General features: G+C 46.7%; 1 protein-coding gene across 1 annotated transcript in view; it reads right to left on the bottom strand.

Moving 5' to 3' along the window:
- The window catches only part of LOC127042381 (glioma pathogenesis-related protein 1-like), a 46,475-nt gene that overhangs the window by 7,914 nt on the left and 18,319 nt on the right, over positions 1 to 20,242 (bottom strand). The window contains exon 4 of the mRNA XM_050935864.1: positions 15,139 to 15,224. Coding sequence (XP_050791821.1) covers positions 15,139 to 15,224 — 86 coding nt within the window. The remainder of the gene's footprint in view (positions 1 to 15,138; positions 15,225 to 20,242) is intronic.

The raw sequence follows: 20,242 nt of genomic DNA, 5'->3' as shown, positions 1-20,242 counted from the left end.
TAGGAGGAATTTTCAGACAGGGTCTGACTTGATTGAATACATTCCCAAAAGCCTAAGCAAGCTTTGTTTGTTTCATTTAGGACAGGTTATGTAAAAGGTGCAATCCTATATCAGTCACATGCTGGCTCAATTTTATATTTAAATATGGAAAAAAATCCAGGAGGATCATACAGAGAAAAACCATGCAGCAGCTCCTACAAACTCCAGAACTGGTCCTTTACCAAACAAAGACCTAACTCTGTTCTTTTGACTTCCCTAGTCACCCTTGAATCCTCCTGAGATCTCAATGAAACTTTCATGGAGGTACTCTGCAATCATCTGTCAAAGGTTTCTAGGAATGGCAGCATTACTTTTCTTTGCAGTAGAACACTTTCCCATGCCAGTCCATGATGACTTTGACAAGCTCTATTACAGTAAACTAGCTAGCAGCATGCGGGCCTGGGCAGCTTTGGGACACTATGCAGCCTGTACCTTTCTCTCTCTTCTGAGGGTATCAGCTAAATCATCACTGCCTGTGGAAAAGAGTGGCAGTGCTCAGTGCCGTGCCACTGCCCTGAATATATGCCCATGGAACAAAGGACCAAATGTTATTGTTTTGTGCAACCAAATAATTCCCTCCTGATTTCCCTTTCCTCCCTGCAAACCTATGCTGGGCCATACTCACCATCACCAAGGCAAGAGCTGGACAGTGGTGCCAAAGTTTAAGTGTCCATAAGCATATCTTGTTTACAACTTTAGGGAAGCAATGGAAGAGAATTCTGAAATTTAACTTTCACTTTCCATTGTGACTATATATACAATCATACCTCTGTATGTTTTAACTGCCATTGCTGCCTCAGGGGGTTGCCCCTGCACATCTGTGGAACATCTGACCATAATAAGGAAGAGAAAGAAAAGGACTCGGGAAGCTATATTCACTGAGATTCTGCAAACCTGGAGGGTGAATACTGCAGACATTATGGACAAGGAAAGATTGGACAAGAAAAAGGCCCAGCAGGAAAAGGAGAGGGAGATGCACCAGGAAATAATGGGGATCCTCTGGCAACAAACATAAAAGCTGCAGACTCTCTTCTTGACCTACAGATTCAACAATCACAGGCTTGCCTCCCTTTGCAGTCAATGGAGAATTCCATTTTAGCACCTACCTGCACCCTTCAATGTTCCACATAGCATCATGGGCCATATCCCTACCCTAATGCTCCATGCCTGGGGACAGTAAGGACAACCACAGCTTCACACATAGCAAATGTGAGGCTCACAGGTCAGTGTCTGTATAGCCAAAATGAATTGAAATGGACATGAATGTTCTTTCTCCTTGTTAAGTTCTGTTCCATTAATTTCAGAAATTTTTATTGTATTTGTTTTTTTAATTGCATTTTTTGCACAGGTTTTGGTATGCAATAAAAATCTATTTTTTGGAAAATAAGTCATTTGCAGAATGCCTAGTGCTACTGAAAGTGCCCATTAATAATAGTTGTACAGAGTGATAGAACCTATAGGATCAGTGACTGTAATAATTATATGTACAGCAAGAACCACACAATTAACAGGTGCATTAACAAGCAGTGTTATTCAGAAGTGTACACTAAGCACCATACAATACCTAACTGCCCCCAAAACTTCAGGGCCTGATAGAACACAGTCCACCATACCACATTACTGTGGTTGACTATTTAAAGTGCTCTTTCAAGACCTCCCTCAACCATATAGCGCTGCGTTGTGCTTTTCTATTAGCCCTTGTCTGGCTGTTCAAACTAAGCAGACAACCATTCCAGCAGCAACTTTTTTTCCCTTTGTCTTGATATTCTTCAGGGTACAACAGGCAACTGTAACCATGGGGCCACTTTTTGCACTGAAATCCAGTCTTGTGAGTAAATACTGCCAGTGTCCCTTCAATCTACCAAAAGAACATTCAGTGCCATTCTGCACCTGCTGAATCTTTCCTTGGTGCTGTTGAGGTGACTGGTGTATGACTTTGTGGGCCAGGAGAACAAGGGGCAAGCTGGGTCCCCCAGAATCATTATTGGCATTTCCACATTGTCGAAGGTAATTCACAAGTCAGGAAAGAATGTCCTTGCTTGCAGCTTTCTCGATGGTCCTTTACTGTTATAGATGTGAGCATCATGCATCTTCCCTGACAAGACAAAGTTGTTGATGATGAAATGTGCCCGATGATCCACCAGTGCTTGCATAACCATAAGAAATTATCGCTTTCTGTTGATCTGCACTATGGCCAGGTGGTCTGGTGCCAAAATAGGGATGTGTGCCATCTATTGCCCCACCAGTTTGGGAACCTCATTGCTGCAAATCCAGCCATGATGGCCTGCATGTTACTAAGAGTCACAGTCCTGTAAAGCAGGAGACTATTAATGGCCCTGCACACATGCATAACAATGGCCGTCATTGTGGATTTTCCAACTCCAAAAATGATTTCCCACCGACTGTTAGCAATATGGCATTGCAAGCTTCCACTGTGTGCTCACTACTTGCTTCGCAGCTGTTAGTGCAGCTCTCGTTCTGGTGTCCCTGCGCTGGTGGGCTGGGGAGAGCTGGGCACACAGAGCCAGAAATGTGGCCTTTCACATCCAAAAGTTCTGCAGCCACTGCTCATCATTCCAAACCTGAATTAAAATGTGGTCCCATCAGTAAATCTTTATTTCTCATTTCCAGAAACAGCACTCCATGATCTGTAGCTGCTCTGTGAATACCAGCAGCAACCTGGAATTAATTTTTGCTATGTCCCACAGCAAGCTTTCCTCCACAAAATCATCATGTTCCTTGTTGCTGTGGTTCTTCCTGCAACTACCAGAGACTCATCTGTCCCATGTTTGCAATGCTCATGAAAATAGTACAGAGCTGTGAGGGTTCCATGCGTCTGGCAGAGATGGCAGACAGACAGTTTTCTGGGATTTTTTTTTTAAGGGCATGAAAATTATGGGCTACGAATGGCATTATGGTTTGGAGAAAATTGCATGATGGGAACTTGACCCCTTGCTCCCAGTCACCCCTGCATGACTTGTTTCTGCTCCACCATTCATTGCCAACATTTCCCAAAAGAAAGTGTGCCAGACAATGGTGAGTTACACTCTCTGGGATACCTACTCATGGTGCACTGCTCATCGACACAAGCTCTCCCAGTGAGGTTGCACAGCACTGGTGCAAGGAGCCAAGTATACACACAACCGATATACTAACTGTGGCAGCGTTATGCTAATGTAACTTGCGCCAGTCAAAGTTTGTAGTGTAGCTATGGCCCAAGACAACTAAAAAATATCAAGAGAAATTAAAATAAACATAGTAACTACTGTAATTACTATCTAAAAAGTGTAACAACAAGGCTGCTGACGGTATTTTGACTTGCTGCCACAGGCAATACAAAAGATCTGAACAGCTACTGGGGTCACTCAGCCCTTTTTGCCTTGGGAGGGGGAACACAAAAGTATTCAGGTGCACACACAGCCCCAACAAACACTCTGGTCAAAAGATGCTGAATACTTGCTGATGGGGTGCATGCATACCAAGCATGGGGACCACATGTACAGATACTCCAAGAAGAAATTTTTTTCTCTTTAAATCTTCATTAGATAACAAATGGAAATTGTGCATGGCAATCAAGTTACTAGAAGTTAACCATTTTTAATGACAAAGTTTGTTTAAAAAGTTGAGTTCTAAAGTGCTGAGTGTTATTGTTTAACTTTTGTAAGAGCGTTTTATGTGGTGCCCTCCAGCATCCAAATGAGGCAGCTGTATGTGTCTTCTACACTGATAACTATTCCTAGTTGAAAAAATGTTGTTGGAGTGGGAAGGAAGATAGTACCTTTTTATTTTTCAGTTAGTGCACTGGCCTGGTTCATTTTTAAAAACAAACGAACAGTAAACAATACATAATCTTCAATATACTCCATAGATTTGGTCAATATCATCCCTATTATACAGATGAACAAAGAAAGACAGTAGTTTAGGCCAAAATTTTCAGAAATGTCTTCTAGTTTTGTGTGCCCCGATATCTGAGTGCCTATTTACTGCCTTATGTCTGATTTTCAGAGGTGCTCAGGAAAAAACGGTTACTCACCTTCTCGTAACTGTTGTTCTTCGAGATGTGTTGATCATGTCCATTCCAATCAGGTGTGTGCGCGCAGACGTGCACAGTAGCTGGATAATTCTTTCTTTAGCACAGTGGTCCCCTGGGAGAGCTCACAGGTCAGTGAGCTGGCGAGTGCCAGCCGAAGGACCACTGTGATGGTGGAGCACCCGCCGAAATGCCGCCGAATTTCGGCAGCATTTTGGCGGTGACACCTCTCGATGACGCTGCTTGCCATCGACAAGCGGCGTCAGCGAGAGGCGTCGCCACCGAAATTCGGGAGCGACGCCTCTCGATGATGTCACCTATCGATGACAAGCGGCGTCATTGAGAGGCGTCCCCACCAAAATGCCGGCAGGTGCTCTCCCGGGGGCCAGGACACGGGGGCATTAAGATGCCCCCGCGGGTGCCATGCTGGGGACCACTGCTTTAGCACCATCTGCCTGGGCACCCCCTGGAGTTGCACCTTCATGGTGCTCAATATAGAGCCCTGCTGACCCACTATCACCTCAGTTCTTTCTTGTCGGCTACTCTGAGCAAGGGGTAGAAAGATGAGTATTGGACTGGACATGAACAACACACCTCAAAGAACAACAGTTACAAGAAGGTGAGTAACTGTTTTTTCTTCGTGTGCTTGTTCATGTCAATTCCAATCAGGTGACTCACAAGCCTAAGTTCGGGGAGGTGGGGTTGGAATCTTCCACTGATTGGAGCACTGCTCATCCGAAGGTCGCATTGTCTCTGGCTTGCTGAGTAATTGCATAGTGCGTGGTGAAAGTGTGGATGGAGGACCACGTCGCCACTCTGCAGATTTCCTGAGCAGGGACCTGCGCCAGGAATGCTGTTGATGAAGGCTGCGCCCTGGTAGAGTGAGTAGTGATTGGGCGTGTGGGAACCCCAGCCAGGTTGTAGCACTCACGAATGCAGGACGGGATCCATGATGAAATACATTGTGATGACACAAGCAGCCCTTTCATTCTGTCCACCACTGCCACGAATAACTAGCCGCATTTTCTGAATGGCTTCATTCTCCTCATGTAAAAGCTGAGCGCCCTGCGGACATCCAGTGAGTGAAGTCTCTGCTCCCTGCCACTGGAGTGCAGCTTAGGGTAGAATACCATGAGAAAGATGTCCTGGTTGATGTGAAACTGAGACACAACCTTCAGGAGGAAAGCAGGGTGAAGCCTGAGCTGAATCGTATACTTATAGAACACGATGTAAGGAGGCTCTGATGTTAAGGCCTTGAGCTCAGACACCCTCCTAGCTGAGGTTATTGCTACCAGGAATGCCACTTTGTAAGAGAGGTAGATCAGGGAGCATGTTGCCAAGGGTTAAAAGGGTGGTCCCAAGAGTTGGGACACGCTGACTGACGTGAGGGTATAGCCTGTTGAGCCCTTTTAAAAACCAGCTAAACATAGGGTTAGCAAACACCGAGCAGCCCCCCTGGTCTGGGTGGAAGTCCGAGATGGCAGCTAAGTGTACCCTTATTGACGACACAGAAAATCCCTGCTGCTTCAGCTGGAGGAGATAGTCCAGAATGAGCAGTACTGAGGCGAGCATTGGGGATGAATGGTGCTATGTTGCCCAGATTGAAAATCTCTTCCACTTGGCAAGGTAGGTAGCTCTTGTAGAGGGTTTCCTGCTGCCAAGGAGGACCTGTCTAACCTGGTCTGAACAGGAAAGCTCCACTGGGTTCGACATGGAGCTTCTATGCCGTGAGGTGAAGCGACTCGAGGTTCGGATGTTGAAGATGACCGTGATCTTGTGTCAGAAGGTCTGGGAAGAGCGGCAGCATGACTGAAGCTTCCACGGACATGACTAGGAGAGATATGTACCAGTGCTGGCAGGGCCAGGCTGGAGCTATCAACATGACCTAAGCTCATTCCCTTCTGATCTTGAGGAGCACCTTGTGAACAAGTGGTATGGAAGGAAATGCATATAGGAGACCACCTCCTCAGTGGAGGAGGAACACGTCCACTCTGGAGCCTGGGCTGTGATTTTGGAAGGAGCAGAACTGCTGGCACTTCCTGTTGTCGCATGGTGAATAGGTCTATCTGGGGAACGCCTCACTTCTGGAAGATTAAGTTTGTGACATCCGGGCGAAGTGACCACTCATGGCTGTGAAATGACCTGCTGAGGTGGTCCGCCAGCTCGTTCTGTACCCCAGATGTTTGCAGGTGTATTGAATGTTCTACACAGAAATCCCACAGCATGAGTGCTTCCTGGCACAGGGGAGAGGAGTGTGCACGCGTTTGTTGCTATAGAACGTTGCTCTTGTGTTGTCTGTCAGGACTGATACACACTGTCCTGTTAAGTATGCCCAGAAGGTGTGGCATGCTAGGCGCACCACTCTCACTTCTCTGATGTTGATGTGGAGAGGTCCACCTGAGACCAGACACCTTGAGTCCTGTGGTCTCCTAGATGTACTCCCCAGCCCAAGTCTGATGTGTCCATCACGAGAGAAAGAGATGGTTGTGGACTGATGAAGGGGACCCCTAAACATACTTCCTGAGGGTTGAGCCACCACAGGAGGGAGTCGAGGACCAGGCGAGGCACGGTCACTATCCTGTCCACGCTATCCCAGGCTGGGTGATACACTGACACGAGCCACGACTGAAGAGGTTGAAGCCTGAGTCTGGTGTGCTGTACCACATAGGTACAGGCAGCCATGTGTCCCAGAAGCTTCAGGTAGTTTCTTGCTGTGGTGGTGAGAAACTGTCTGAGGCCTCGAATGATGTCAGCTAGGGCCTGAAACCTCACTTCTGGCAAGTATGCCCTGGCTTGGGTTGAATTCTGTACTGCCCCTAGAAACTCAATCCTCTGGACAGCGGACAGAGTCTGTTTTGCTTCATTTAGAAGGAGACCTAGGCTGTCGAAGATGGCTCTGAAGAATTTGACATGAGGTTCCACTTGGGTCCTGGAGAGGCCCTTGATCAGCCAGTTGTCGAGGTATGGAAACACCTGAACCTGGTGCCTGCGCAGGAATGTGGCAATGACTGCCATGCACTTGGTGAAGACTCGAGGTGCTGCTGGCAGGCCAAACAGAAGGACTGTGAATTGGTAGTGGATATTGTTCACCACAAACCTGAGGTACTTGCTGTGGGGCTGAGTGATTATGATATGAAAATACATGTCCTTCCATGTCTAGAGTGGCATATCAGTCTGCTGGATCCAGGGAGCGGATGATGGAGGCCAAACAGACCATGTGGAACTTGAGTTTCTTCACGAACTTGTTGAGTTCTTGCAGATTCAAGATGGGCCTGAGGCTGCCTTTGGCTTTCAGTATTAGGAAATCCTGGGAATAGAAGCCCTTGCCCTTCTGCTACTGAGAAACCTCTTTCACTGCCCCTAGCGATAGGAGCAAGTGCACCTCCTGTATAAGGAGCTGCTTGTAAGAGGGGTCCCTGAAGGGGGACGGAGAAGGGATCTGGAAGGGCAGGAGGGCACAGAATTGGATGGAGTATCCCCTACCATGTGGAGCACCCAGCAGTCCGAAATAATATGGGACCATGCACGGTAGAAAGGGGATAGTTGGGACAAAAAGGTAAGGTGGAGTGGATCTAGATCTCACTCTGGTTTGTCGTCTTTGACCACACCAAACACGGCTTGGATTGTCCCAAGCCCTGGCCAGAGGTTTGACACGACCTTCTCTTGCCACTCTGATTTCTCCTTCTGGAGCCATCTTGGCAGTTTTGATGATCAAACGGCTGAGGAGGCTGCGGACGGAAGTGTCTCTGCTGCACTGAAGGTGTATAGAGGTCCAGGGACCTGAGGATGGCTCTGGAGTCTTTAAGGCTGTTTAGCCTTTCGTCAGTTTTCTCTGAGAAGAGAATCTCACCCTCGAACAGCAGGTCCTGAATGGTTTGCTGTACTTTGGAGGGGAGGCCAAAAAGCTGGAGCCATAAGCCCCTTCTTATAGCCACTCCTGTGGCCATAACCCTGGTGGCCACATCTGCCCTGTCAAGTGCCACTTGAAGGGACGCCCATGAGATCAGTCTTCCTTCCTCAACCAACACCGAAAACTCGGCATGGGAGTCCGAGGGGAGCAACTCTGTGAATCCACCACCAGAAAGGTAGGCTGGGGGTAGGAATAGAGATGTTTGTAGCCCTTGGAGGGACAAAGTATCAGCACTCATTATGCTTTGAAGTAGGTAGCAGCAAGGCTGGGGTCTACCACAAAGTCTTATGTCCTGTAGCAGGGTGGACCCCTGCTCCTGCCCAGAAGGGGTTAAAAACAGCCTGAGAGAGGGCTGTGGCTGAGGAAAGCAGCCTTTAGGCTGCTTTGATTGGGGAAGTGGCTGCAGCTGGGGCCACACCCCAAACGGAGCAACAGAACCTTATAGGAAGGCCAGTGAAGCCAGAAGACAACAGTTTCTCTCTGACTGGAGAGGGAAACAGGCCTGGCTGCTTGGGAACTCACCCAGGGGACCTAGAGGAAGGCAGGGCTGGGGAAAGGCCTTAGGAGCTGAGAAGCCCTAGGCCAGCAACTCCCCAGGCTGTAGGGCCTAGTTCTAGGCCTCCTAGGTACTGGGCTTGCAGAGGGGCAGCCGGAGGGTGGGTAAAGGCAGCCAGTCCAAACCCCTTTGCCTCTGATGAGTGGCTGATACTGCAGTCTGCCCCAGTGAATGGGGGCTAGATGGAGACTGGGCAGTAGCCATATACTGAGGCAAAGTGGGGATAGAGGGTGGGGGCCCCTGGGAAGGGGAAACCCTCAGAGAAAGGGGTTATTGCCAGGGGGCAGCCCCCCAGGTAAAAGGGCACCAGGTCCAGGGAGGGACACGGGGCCAGAGGACAGGTGGATCACCGGCCTGCAAAGGGCACTCCGGAGCTGGAACAGAGCTAATTCCCCAAAGACACCAGCAGGGGGCGCCGCAGGGGTGAGTCTGCACGTCTACATGTCCATAATTGTTTTGATTAATGGCAAGGCGATACAGGAAGGGTCAGAGGGGCCAGCATGTTGACCATATGGTCTACATTGTCTACAACTTCCTCTGCCTTAATGCCCAACCCCTGAGCGACCCGGAGCAGCAGCTGCTGCAACACGCTGGAGTCTTCCAGAGCTGGGGCCACTGAAGTGCCTGCCAGGGCCTCATCTGGTGAGGAGTGGGAGGAGGCCAGCAGGGGAGGTTGTTGCTCCCTACCATTCCCACCCAAGGGATCTTGTGAACCTTGGGGGGATTGCAATAGGCTGGCCTGGTCCCAGTGCTGTGAGAGGCATGGGGGCTGGTACTGGCACCAGGCCCCACATGAGTGCCAGTGTTGGCACTTGGTGTAGCACGTGCGCCGGGGTTGTTGTAGGGGCCATCACAGCCAGCGCTAATAACGAAGGCGGTGCCAGTGCTGTCATTGATGCTGAAGGCACATCGTGTGCCGAAGGTTGGGTTGCTGACACCTCCGGTGCCAAAGGTGTGGTCAAGGTCGGCGCTGCGGTTGGTGCTGATGCCGAGGATGGCACCACAGTTGTTGGCGTTAATGACCGAGGCAATGGCGCCGTTGCTGATCATGGCAGAATGAATGTCACAGAGGCCACTGATGCTGCTCCTGAGCGGGACCCATGGCTCTGATCCTGGGCTTGATGAAAGGCCCACAGAGTCCAAAAGGACCACTGAGCTGGATTTTACCAATGAGGGGGCCACTGCATTGGGCATCCTATGGTGCCAAGAGGTGGATCTTCTGCTACTACTATAGTCGGAGTGGTATGAGTCCCACTCTGACTCGGAACAGGAGGACCAGGGTGGCACAGCTCCTCTCAACGTAGAGTGTCAAGAACCGGGGAACTGACTGCACTCCTTTGATGGAGGAGCTGGCGTGGAGGGGTGCTGAGATGATGAGGATCGACGTGCCATCATCGCCAACTTTTGCTTAGACTATCCAGGGTGCCGGGATGGAGTCTGCGGTACCGGCACGCCCTCCTGTCTTGGCGGCGAGAACAGCGCTGTGAGTCTGAGCAGGTCCTGCGCTGCCACAAAACCCTCTGGGGTGGATGGGAGTGGCAGGTGTTCTGATGGGCTCAGTGAGCGAGATGGGACCGGACTCAACTGCCTCACCTGGGCAGGAGTCAACAAGGCCCCATTCTGAGCCTCGGAGCCGTGGCCCAACTGAGGTGCCCCTGGTGGCTGGTCCGTAGGTCTTACTGAGGGGGATCTGCCTCTCTCTGACCTCTTTTTCTTCTGTGCCGGCAACTGGGATCGGTGCTGAAAGCTGGAGTGCCCCTGAGGGGCTCCATGACATTGCCAAGCTTTCTTGCCGGTGTCTTTCTTCAACGCTGGCTCTTTCAAGGATGGTGCTGGAGTGCTTCGCGTCAAAGATGACATGCTGGAAGCGGGATCGCCGGCACCTGGGTCTGACAGAGGTGGGAGAGCTGCCTCCGTGAGGAGAATTTTGAGATACTGCTCCCTCTCTTTTAAGAGTTCTTGGTCGGAATTCCTGACAAATCTTGCAGCAGTCTTGTTTACGGTGCCTGAGTGAGGGTCACCAAAAAGAGGTGTGTGGGTCACTTTTGGGCATGTGCTTTGCACAGAGATGGCAAGTCTTAAAGCCCAAGGATCGCAGCATGCTCTGGTAACAAATAGAGGTGAAACGGGGGGAACCCTCCCGTAACTGAAAATTACAGAAGAACTACTATACTATACTAACTAACTAAATTGGAAACTAACTATGCATAGCGTAAGTAAAGAACTGATGAGCCACTTGCCAAAGCATGAGCAAGGGGAAGTTCCAGCTACTGTCACTGGTGGTAAGAAGAAACTGAAGGGGTGGCAGATCAGCAGGCCTCTATATTGAGCACAGGGCTGGCTCCAGGCACCAGCCGACCAAGCACTTGCTTGGGGCGGCACCTTATAAGGGGTGGCCAATCTTGGTTCGGCGGGGCGGCGCTCGGGTTTTTTTGTTTGTTTTTGGTTCGGCAGGGCAGCACTCGAGGCGGGGAATTGATTTTCTTTTTGGTTTGGTGGGGCGGCGCTTCGGTGGGGAGGGGGAGGTGGTTCGGCGGGGTGGCGCATGGTTTGTTTGTTTTTTTTTGCTTGGGGTGGCAATAAAGTTAGAGCCGGCCCTGGTCGAGTGCCATGAAGGTTTGACTCCAAGGGGCACCCAGGCTGACCCACGGATGCTGCTAATGGAAAAATTATCTGGCTACTATGCACGTGCGGGTGCACACACCTGACTGGCACTGACATGAACAAGCACTCGAAGAAGAACTGTAGTTCATGTGTCTCAAGCTGGCCACTTAATTCAGGTACAAAGGATTAGTGACTGATTCTGAAAATAAAACTAATCTGAGATCTTTCTGTCCCCTGAGCAAAGGAAGACAGAAGGCATAAGATTTTGGAAGTGAATCACTGCCTAAATAAATGATGTAGCATGGAGGGCTTGGGTTTTATGGAGCGCTGATCCATCTTCTGTGGGCAGAAAGGGTTATATAGGTTGGATGGCTTCCACCTCAATAGAAAGGAGACCAATTTCCTTGGCGATAGGCTGACTAGAGTAGTTAGGATGGGATTAAATTAATAGCAAAAGGGGAGAGTGACAAAAAGAGAGAAGATATGAGAACTCAGTACAAACTAGAGATGTTGAGAACAAAATAAACCAAGGAACCAAAGGACATGAAGAAATTCTTCAACTGCCTATATATTAATCCTAGGAGCTGGGGTGACAAACAAGAGGAATTGGAATATCTTAGCATAAATTTGGTATTTCTATTTGGTATTACTGAAACCTTGTAGAACGAGTCAACAATTGGAATATTAAAAATCAATTGTTATAACCTATTTATGAAGGATCAAATGGCAAAAGGGGAGAAGTAACACTTTGTCAAAAATGGCATTACCTGTTTGAGTCACTGATAGCTTGGAAGACAATTATTTTGAATCATGGATCAATGTCTTAAGAGAGAAAGCACAAGATGAGAATACCAGTTGGTGTCTGCTACAGACCACCAAATCATACTAGGCAACAAGATAACTACTTCCTTATGCACCATTTATAATGTGTAAGGAGGCCAAAAACAACAAAATATTGAGTGATCAGGGGGAATTTCAATGTGAGTGACACATGCTGGAGATCTCATGCTGCCAGTACTAAAGCATCCTTAAAATCTAAACATTATAGATGACAATTTTCTAACTCAAGAAATGTTGCAACAAACACAAGAGAATTCTATATTAGATATTGTCCTAACAGATAAAGAGGAACTGATTACAGAATTAAAAGTTAGTGGCAGCTTAGGTACAAGTGACCATCACTTGATCACATTTACAATGTGCATGCAGAATAAAGTCCAGACCAGTAATGTGTGTATATATACACATTTGGTACTTTAAAAGATCTACTTTCACAAAGCTGAAAACAATTATGAACCACCTCAACAGAGAAAGAATTTAATCAAAAAAATGTGATTGATATTTGGGAACCATTTAAGAACACCTTACTAGATGCCCCAGTGCCACAACTGAGGAAGAAGGCTGTGCTGATTTAAAAAAACACAACCCTGGCTTAGAGGGGAAGTGAAGGCAGCTGTAAGCAATAAATATATAACAAACAGAAGAATGGGGAAGTTAATAATCATTAATATAAATCAGAAGTTAGGAATTGTGGGAAGTTAAGGGAACCGGAGGGATGTACAGAGAACTCTCTGGAGAGCACAGTTAAGGGGCCATTTAGAGACCTGGGGCAAAAATCTGTCTGGGGATTGGTCCTGCTTTGAGCAGGGGGTTGGACTAGATGACCGCCTGAGGTCCCTTCCAACCCTATGATTCTATGAAATGTAAGTTAAGGACAATAATATATTAGGAACAAAAAGAATCCTGACAATAGTATTGGTCAATTTCTAGGCGGAAGTGGTAGAATTATCAATAATAATGAAGAAATAGCAGAAGTGTTCAATGAATATTTGTTCTGTATTTGGGGAAAAAAGATAATGTTATCACCACATGATGAGACTGTCTTTCCATTCTACTAGTATTTTTGGGGAATGTTAAGCAGAACCTACTAAAGTCAGATTTTTAAATCAGCAAGTCCAGATACCTTGCATCCAAGAGTTTTAAAAGAGCTGATAAAGGAGCGTGCTGGACCATTCATGTTTATTTTCAACAAGTCTTGGAACACTGGGGAAGTTCCAGAAGACTAGAAGAAAGCTAATATTGTGCCAATTTTTAAAAAAGAGTAAATAGGACGACCTGGGTAATTATAGGCCTGTGAGCCTGACATTGATCCTGGCAAAATAATGAAGCAGCTGATATGGTACTTGATAATAAAGAACTCAAAGAGGGTAATGTAATTAATACAAAAGAACATGGTTTTTGCAAATAGATCCTGTTAAACTAACTTAATTTTTTTATGAGATTATACAGTTGGTTGATAAAGATAATATACTTAAATAATAATAATGGTTTGATGTAATATACTTAGACTTCTGTATAGTATTTGACTTGATACCACATTACATTTTGAGTAAAAACCCTAGAACTATATAAAATTAACATGATGCACATTAAATGGATAAACTGGCTAAGTATAGGTCTCAAAATGTAATTGTGAATGGGGAATCAACGTTGAGCAAGTGTTTCCAGCAGGGTCCTGCTGTTCTCCCTACCCTATTTAATATTGTGATGGATGCCTACCCCACACCAAGCCTGAGTAGAGAGAGGGCCAATTAAGCCTGCAACAGGCTGCACCTGGGGAAGAGTCAGGGCTGATAGCTTTTAATTGATAAAGCCCAGCTGGGCAATGGTCAGGCTGAGCTGTGATAAAACCAGGATGTGGAGCTTAAGAAGGGGGCTGCAGCAGAAAAGGTCTGTAGTTAGTCTCTGGGCTTAGAGAAGTAAAGGAGGAAACCTGGGGGACAACAGAACCTTAGGATCCTGGTCTTGAAGGGTGTACCTAGAGAAGGAGCCTGAACAAAGCTCAGTAGAAAGCTGCCCAGGGAAACAGCAGCAAGGTTTGGGACAGTGCAGCTTTTGGCTGCTGGTTGTAGTATCCTAGGCTGGAATCTAGCACATCTTTTAGGAAAACCCACCTTTCTTGATTTGAAAATTCTCAGTGAGGGAGAATCCATCTAATGGTTAATTACTCTTCCAGTCTGAATTTGTTTAGCTTCAACTTCCAGCCATTGGGTCATGTTATACCTTGCTCTTTTAGACTGAAGAGACTATCATTAACTATTTTTTTCTCTGTTTAGAGTCTTATAGACTGTAATCAAGTCACCCCTTAGCCTTCTCTTTGTTATGCTAAATAGATTGATAGATTCAAGTTATATGGCAAGTTTTAAAAAAATATATTTTTGCCTTTAACTGCTTCTTCTACTTTGTTTAGTCATGGTTGCATTTTTTGGGCCCTCTTATTGTGGTGTGTTTATTTTTTTTATTTGGGGTATACATTTAGTTTGAGCCTCTATTATGGTGCTTTTTAAAAGATTTCCATGCAGCTTGTGGGCAGTTCTCACTAGTGATAGTTTCTTTTAATTTCTGTTTAATTAGCCTCCATATTTTCATATAGTTTCCTACTTCTGAAGTTAACTACTATGTGTTGGGTTTCTTTGGTATTTTCCCGCCTACAGGGATGTTAAATTTATATGAAACAGCCCTGTGAAGGATGGCCCACTCCTATAGATTGTGTGCAGGCTGCACATCTGAAGGGATAGGTTACTCTTTTACATCTCCGTCACAACTGTTTCCCAAAAGTGACCTGATACTAGTGAACAAGTAAATGTCAGATATACTGTAAGCTGCCCAAAGAGTGCTTAGCTGGAACTCTGCTTTCTTGGATCAGTGATTTTAAATTGCTTATTAGCCTTTAACAGATAGTGATTAGTAGCATCTTGTCCCAATGGCAGTAATAACTGGCTATGACCAGTCTGGTAGTTTGCAATCCCCATTGAGATGCTAATTCAGTAAGACATGAAGTACTTGATTAGGTGCTTTATGGATAGGATTGGACTTGAGTATTCACTGAAGTGCTTTGTTGAAGTGCTGAGATAGCATAAAGAATATAAGAAACAGTTTATCAGTAGGGTGGATATGGTTTGCTTCTTCCTAGTGCCTAATAAATTCACTTTTACTTACTACATAGGTTGTCCACACAGGTGTCCTCTTCTGAGCACAGACTACATGATGATCCTGCTTTATAAGGTTTTCTTGGGTAATTGCCGCTACAAAGGCAGAAAAAATTGTTAGATGAATTTCACTGTGTACAATTTTAATAAGATCATACATTTAAGATATTAAACTCATTCAGGGCCAGCCTTAGGGAAAATGGCACCCTGAGTGAACTTGCATTTTGGTGCCCCTGGGCCCTAGGGATGTGGTGCCCCCCCATTCCTGGTTCTCTATGGGCTCCCCACCCTCCCTTCCCCCCTCCCCAATGCCTACACTGTACCACTTTCACCCCTAATCCCTGCACCTCCCTCCTGAGCCTCTACCCCTGCATCCCCCTCTGCACCCAAGTGGGGAAACTGACCACCTGGATGCACAAAGCAGCTGGCATTGCTGCTCACTCAGCAACTGGACTGCTGCTCCTCCACCCCATGCACCCTCAGAGCTGCATAAGGAGAGGGCAGGAGAACAATAGCTGCTGATGCCTCAGTACAGCCCAGGTGGCGAAGTGACCTGAATGCAGAGAGCCCTGCTGTTGTGGGTGAGTGTGGCCGGGAGGCAAGGCATGCGGGAGTGGGTCTCTGGGTGGCTTGGGGGGGGTGCTGGGCTATGAGGAGGCAGGGAAGATGTGTGTGTTGGGGCACTAGGGAGTGGGAGTTCTGGGAAGTTGTGGTGGAGGTGTGAGCAGGGAGGTGCTGGGCGGGGGTGGTGGTGTGGAGGGTGCTGTACATTTGTGGGGGGGAGTCTGGGGGAGGTGCAGGGCATAGTGGGTCCAGTGGTGGGCCCTCTGGCCATAGGGATTGGGTGAGGGGCTGTTGCAGAGGTGCTGACTTTGACTTCTCCAGGTGTGCTTGATCCCTGTGCTGCCCCAGGCCCTGCCCCCCCACTCCACCCTTTTTCCCCCAAGGCCCCATACCCACCCCATCTCTTCCTGCCCTATCCCACATCCTTTCCTGAGTGCCCCCCTGCCTTCACTCTGCCTCTTTCTGCCCCTGCTCCTCTCCCTCCCCTCAGCACCTCCTGCCCACTGCTAAACAGCTGATCAGTGGCACACTGGAGATGCTGTGGGCAAGGGGGAGGAGCTGATTGGCAGGGCTGGTGGTGGGTGCTCAGCACACACTCTTTTCCTATCGGTGTTCCAGCCCCAGAGCAAGCACGAAGTTGGTGCTTATGGGTTGTTGGGGGGGGGGGGGGAAGGGGCTGGCGCTATGTGGCATGGCATGGCATGGGCCCGGCCCTGAGGAGAAGGGGGATGCTAGCAGCACAGGGCCAGGCGGGGTGCTGTGCATCTGGATACTGCCAGTTTGTAAATAGTGCCCTTGCACTGCACTCAGCAGAGCGGGGCTGCCCCTGCCATGCCCCATTGCCCTGGCTGGTGCCTCACTCTGGGGATTGACATCCTCACACCATGCTCCATTGCTCCCATGGGGGCCCACAAAAGGTTAATCCAACCCTGGCCCTCTTTGGCGAGCTGCCCTGGGCAGGGCCCGGACAGCCAAAGGCTGGTCCTGAATACATTAATATAAACTTCTTGGCATATTTTACCAACTGGTAAAACCATGTGGAAAACAAACATTTTTTTTAAACCATTCTTTGTGTTCACTCTTCTCCTTCCTCTATTAAAGACAACTGCATTAAAATGCTACCTTTTTCTCCAAATAGAAAAAGCTAATGATTTATAAATCAAACCCTGCATAAGTGTACAAAATTTCTTTAAAATGAATATCTAGCAGTAGAGCTTGGCTGCAACTAAGGTAGATATAACTGAGAAATTTCTGTAGGCAGGAAACTCAATACACTCCCAAAATAACTTTCAGCAAAAGATTTGCATGCTCTTTACAACTGATTTAAATTTCTGAGATAGACTTTGATTCATTAAAACATTTAAGAACTTGCTTAACTTGAAGCAAGTAATCCTACTGAAGTCAATCGGACTTAAAATAAGAATATGCTTAAGTGCCTTGCTTAATTGGGACCAAAGTGCTTAATAAAAAAAGACCAAACCAACACCACTGACTTCTCTCAGATCAGTACAGGCTGTGAGTTGAAAATTAGGATATCATCCTAACTCTTGATGAAAGATTCATATGAAGGCTGTTTAACTGAAGTATGCTGGATTTGATAAATTCATCTGCCTGTAAGATTAATGCCTGAATATCACTCTGGAAGGCAAAGTGGAAGTAATTTCATACAAAGCAGATAACTCTATAAATGAAGTGGTGAAATGGAGAGGAAAACTCAGATGGTAAAAATCTAATGTATTATGAAAGCTTGTCACAAATATAAAGCCTCTGAAAGCAACATCCTTCTAGAATAAGGGTAACAAACTCAAATTTGATTGCAAAATGATTTGTTGGGGGTACCAATGAAACACATCCACACACCTTCCTATTAATGGAATAATTCCAGGCTAATTTCCTAGTCTTTTATTTTAAAGATCTAATGTGTACTGTAAAATGCTTTAGAATCCCTATGTAAAAACCAGGTCCAACATGCCTTTAAATTCCTGGTTTAGTAGGACCTTCTCCCACTCCCGCCCCCTACTTCATATTCTTTGGCAGCCAGTAGGCCATTTCACAGTTATGCTTCTCAAGCTCTTTCAGTCTAGTGACATGTTGGCTAGATTATTCTCTGGAGAAAACAATGCAGCAACCTCCTGAACTGTAATATTTGTGCTCCTTGCTGCCTGTAGATGTTCTTCCCCACTGCCTCCAGTGGTTGGATACCTGGAGTCCCAGACATTTCCACACAACTGGTGATGAAACAATATTATCTTTGTTTTCCAGGTGTATACCTTTACATATTCTGGGATAAAAGAAACAGGCTAACAAACAGCATAAGTGTCTTCCTTCCCAGATACACTGTAAAGACAGGAACATTGGATAAATTAAAGTATTTGCACTTTTAAAATTCACCAGAGAGGTTTTTACATATGGATAATTGATGAGTCCTGAATTACTGCTGTTTGGTCAGAGACTGGGCTTAAGATGTACTTTTCTGTATGCTACAAAATAATAAAAAAAAATGGTGGCACCTCTGCGTGTAGATATGGAAACTATTAGGACCCAATTCCTAGCATTATGCTGTTGGGAAATCTTATGGGGCCAAGATATTTGCTTGTTTTATGTTAACTGACGGTTGTAACCTTTCCAGTTTCTCAAGGTCCAAGTGCCTCCCCTCTTGTCCGTTTCCCTTTTCCAGACACTTTTCCTTCTTAGAGTTCTATAGCTAGGCCCAGGAGTTCAGTAGCTTTGCATTCTTTAATGGAAATGTTTCCCTTGGTTAGGTTACTTTTGGTCACAGAAAACAGGGAAATTGCACAGCAATTTTTTTAAAATGATCCAATTTTACACTAGTATAATTTAATAGAGCAGCATTTTAATAAGCCATACAGGAAGTGGGATATTAATGGCAATTTGCATCCTTATAGTGAAGTATGCTTTAACAGTCCCTCTCCCCCACAGAGACTTTCATTGTGCATGTTCTTATAGATGTTGCCTCTTCTCAGGCTTGACACAGTTAAGGCACCCAAACAACCTTAACTTTGCCATATAGTGATACCAAGGGAGGAGAGGAGGGTTGATAGAAAAAGAAATTGTGAAATTTAATCTAGGACTGCAAACACTAAAAATGCATTAATCATAACTGTATGGTTATTGCATGGTGTCCCTACAGGACAGAGTTAAGGCTATTTGGGTGCCTTAACTGTGCATTTCTGTGACTCAAGATGTTTGCATTTATTTTAAGAATAACCTTAACTTTGAATTTCCTGGTTTTAATTGCTTGTTTTGGGGTAATCACAACTCCTCATTACTCTAAATCAGTGTTTCCCAAACTTGGGACACCACTTGTGTAGGGAAAGCCCCTGGCAGGCAGGGCCAGTTTGTTTACCTGCCCTGTCCACAGGTTCTGCCAATCGCGGCTTCCACTGGCTGCAGATCGCGGCTCCAGGCCAATGGGGGCTGCTTGCTCGAGAGACAGGGGGAACCACCCCCCAGTACTCGCCAGCGGCATGGCTGGGGCTGGGCCACTGCACTTCCTGCTGCCAATGAGTGCAGGCCCGGCCCTGCTTCTGTCCTCAGGGGAGGGGGACCGGGAAGAGGTGGGACGGAGCAGCAGCAGAGGCAGGGGCTTTGCGGAAGGGGTGGAGTGGGGGCAGGGCTGGAGCAGAGAGGTGGTGGGAAGAAGCAGAGTAGGGGTTGGAGCAGCACACGGTTGCACAGGGCACCAGGAAATTTGGTGCCCCAAATTTCCTGGTGCCCTGCGCAGCTGCATACTTTGCGTATGGGTAAGGATGGCCCTGCTCTGAGGGAGGCCACTCCACCTCACTACACCATCTAGGAACTCATAGCCAATAGACATGTTTAGCAGAGTAAGTGTCAGCAAAGAGTCTTGGGCCCTGAGCCATTGGGGCAGGGCAAGGCAATTAGTCTTTGTCATGAACATAAAGCTAAGGGTAGCATAAAATCCATCCTTTACTTGTAAAGGGTTAAGAAGCTCAAATAACCTGGTTGGCACTTGACGAAAAGGACCAATAAAGGGAGAAGATACTTTCAAATCTGTGGGGCAAGTTTTTGTTTTGTGCTCTCTTTGTTTTTCTCTGAGACAGAGAGGGACCCAGGCAGGAAAAATACATCTCCTAAAGCCATATCTGAAATAAGCATCTAAGCTTACAAAGCGTAAGTAATAGCAAGGAAATGTGTTAGGTTATCTTTTGTTTTAGCTTGTGAATTTTCCCTATGTTAAGAGGGAGGTTTATTCCTGTTTTTTATAATTTTAAAGTTTTGCCTAGAGGGGACTTCTGTATGTTTTAACTCTTACTGCCCTGCAAAATTATCTTCCATCCTGATTTTACAGAGGGGCTTCTTATACTTTTTCTTTATAAGGAAGTTCTGTTTTTAAGAACCTGATTGGCTTTTAGGAAAAGGCCTGGTCTGTGCTCACATTGTTTATCTATTTAATTGGTATATTATTCTCCAGCCTCCCCAGGAAAGGGATTGAAGGGGGTTGAGAGGACAGGAACTCCAAGTGGTCCTTTTCCTGAATCTTGGTGGCAGCATACCATCCAAGGACA

The sequence above is a fragment of the Gopherus flavomarginatus genome, chromosome 1, assembly GCF_025201925.1.
Source record: "Gopherus flavomarginatus isolate rGopFla2 chromosome 1, rGopFla2.mat.asm, whole genome shotgun sequence".
Classification (NCBI taxonomy): Eukaryota; Metazoa; Chordata; order Testudines; family Testudinidae; genus Gopherus; species Gopherus flavomarginatus.
This window is presented reverse-complemented; position numbering and strand designations above follow the sequence as displayed.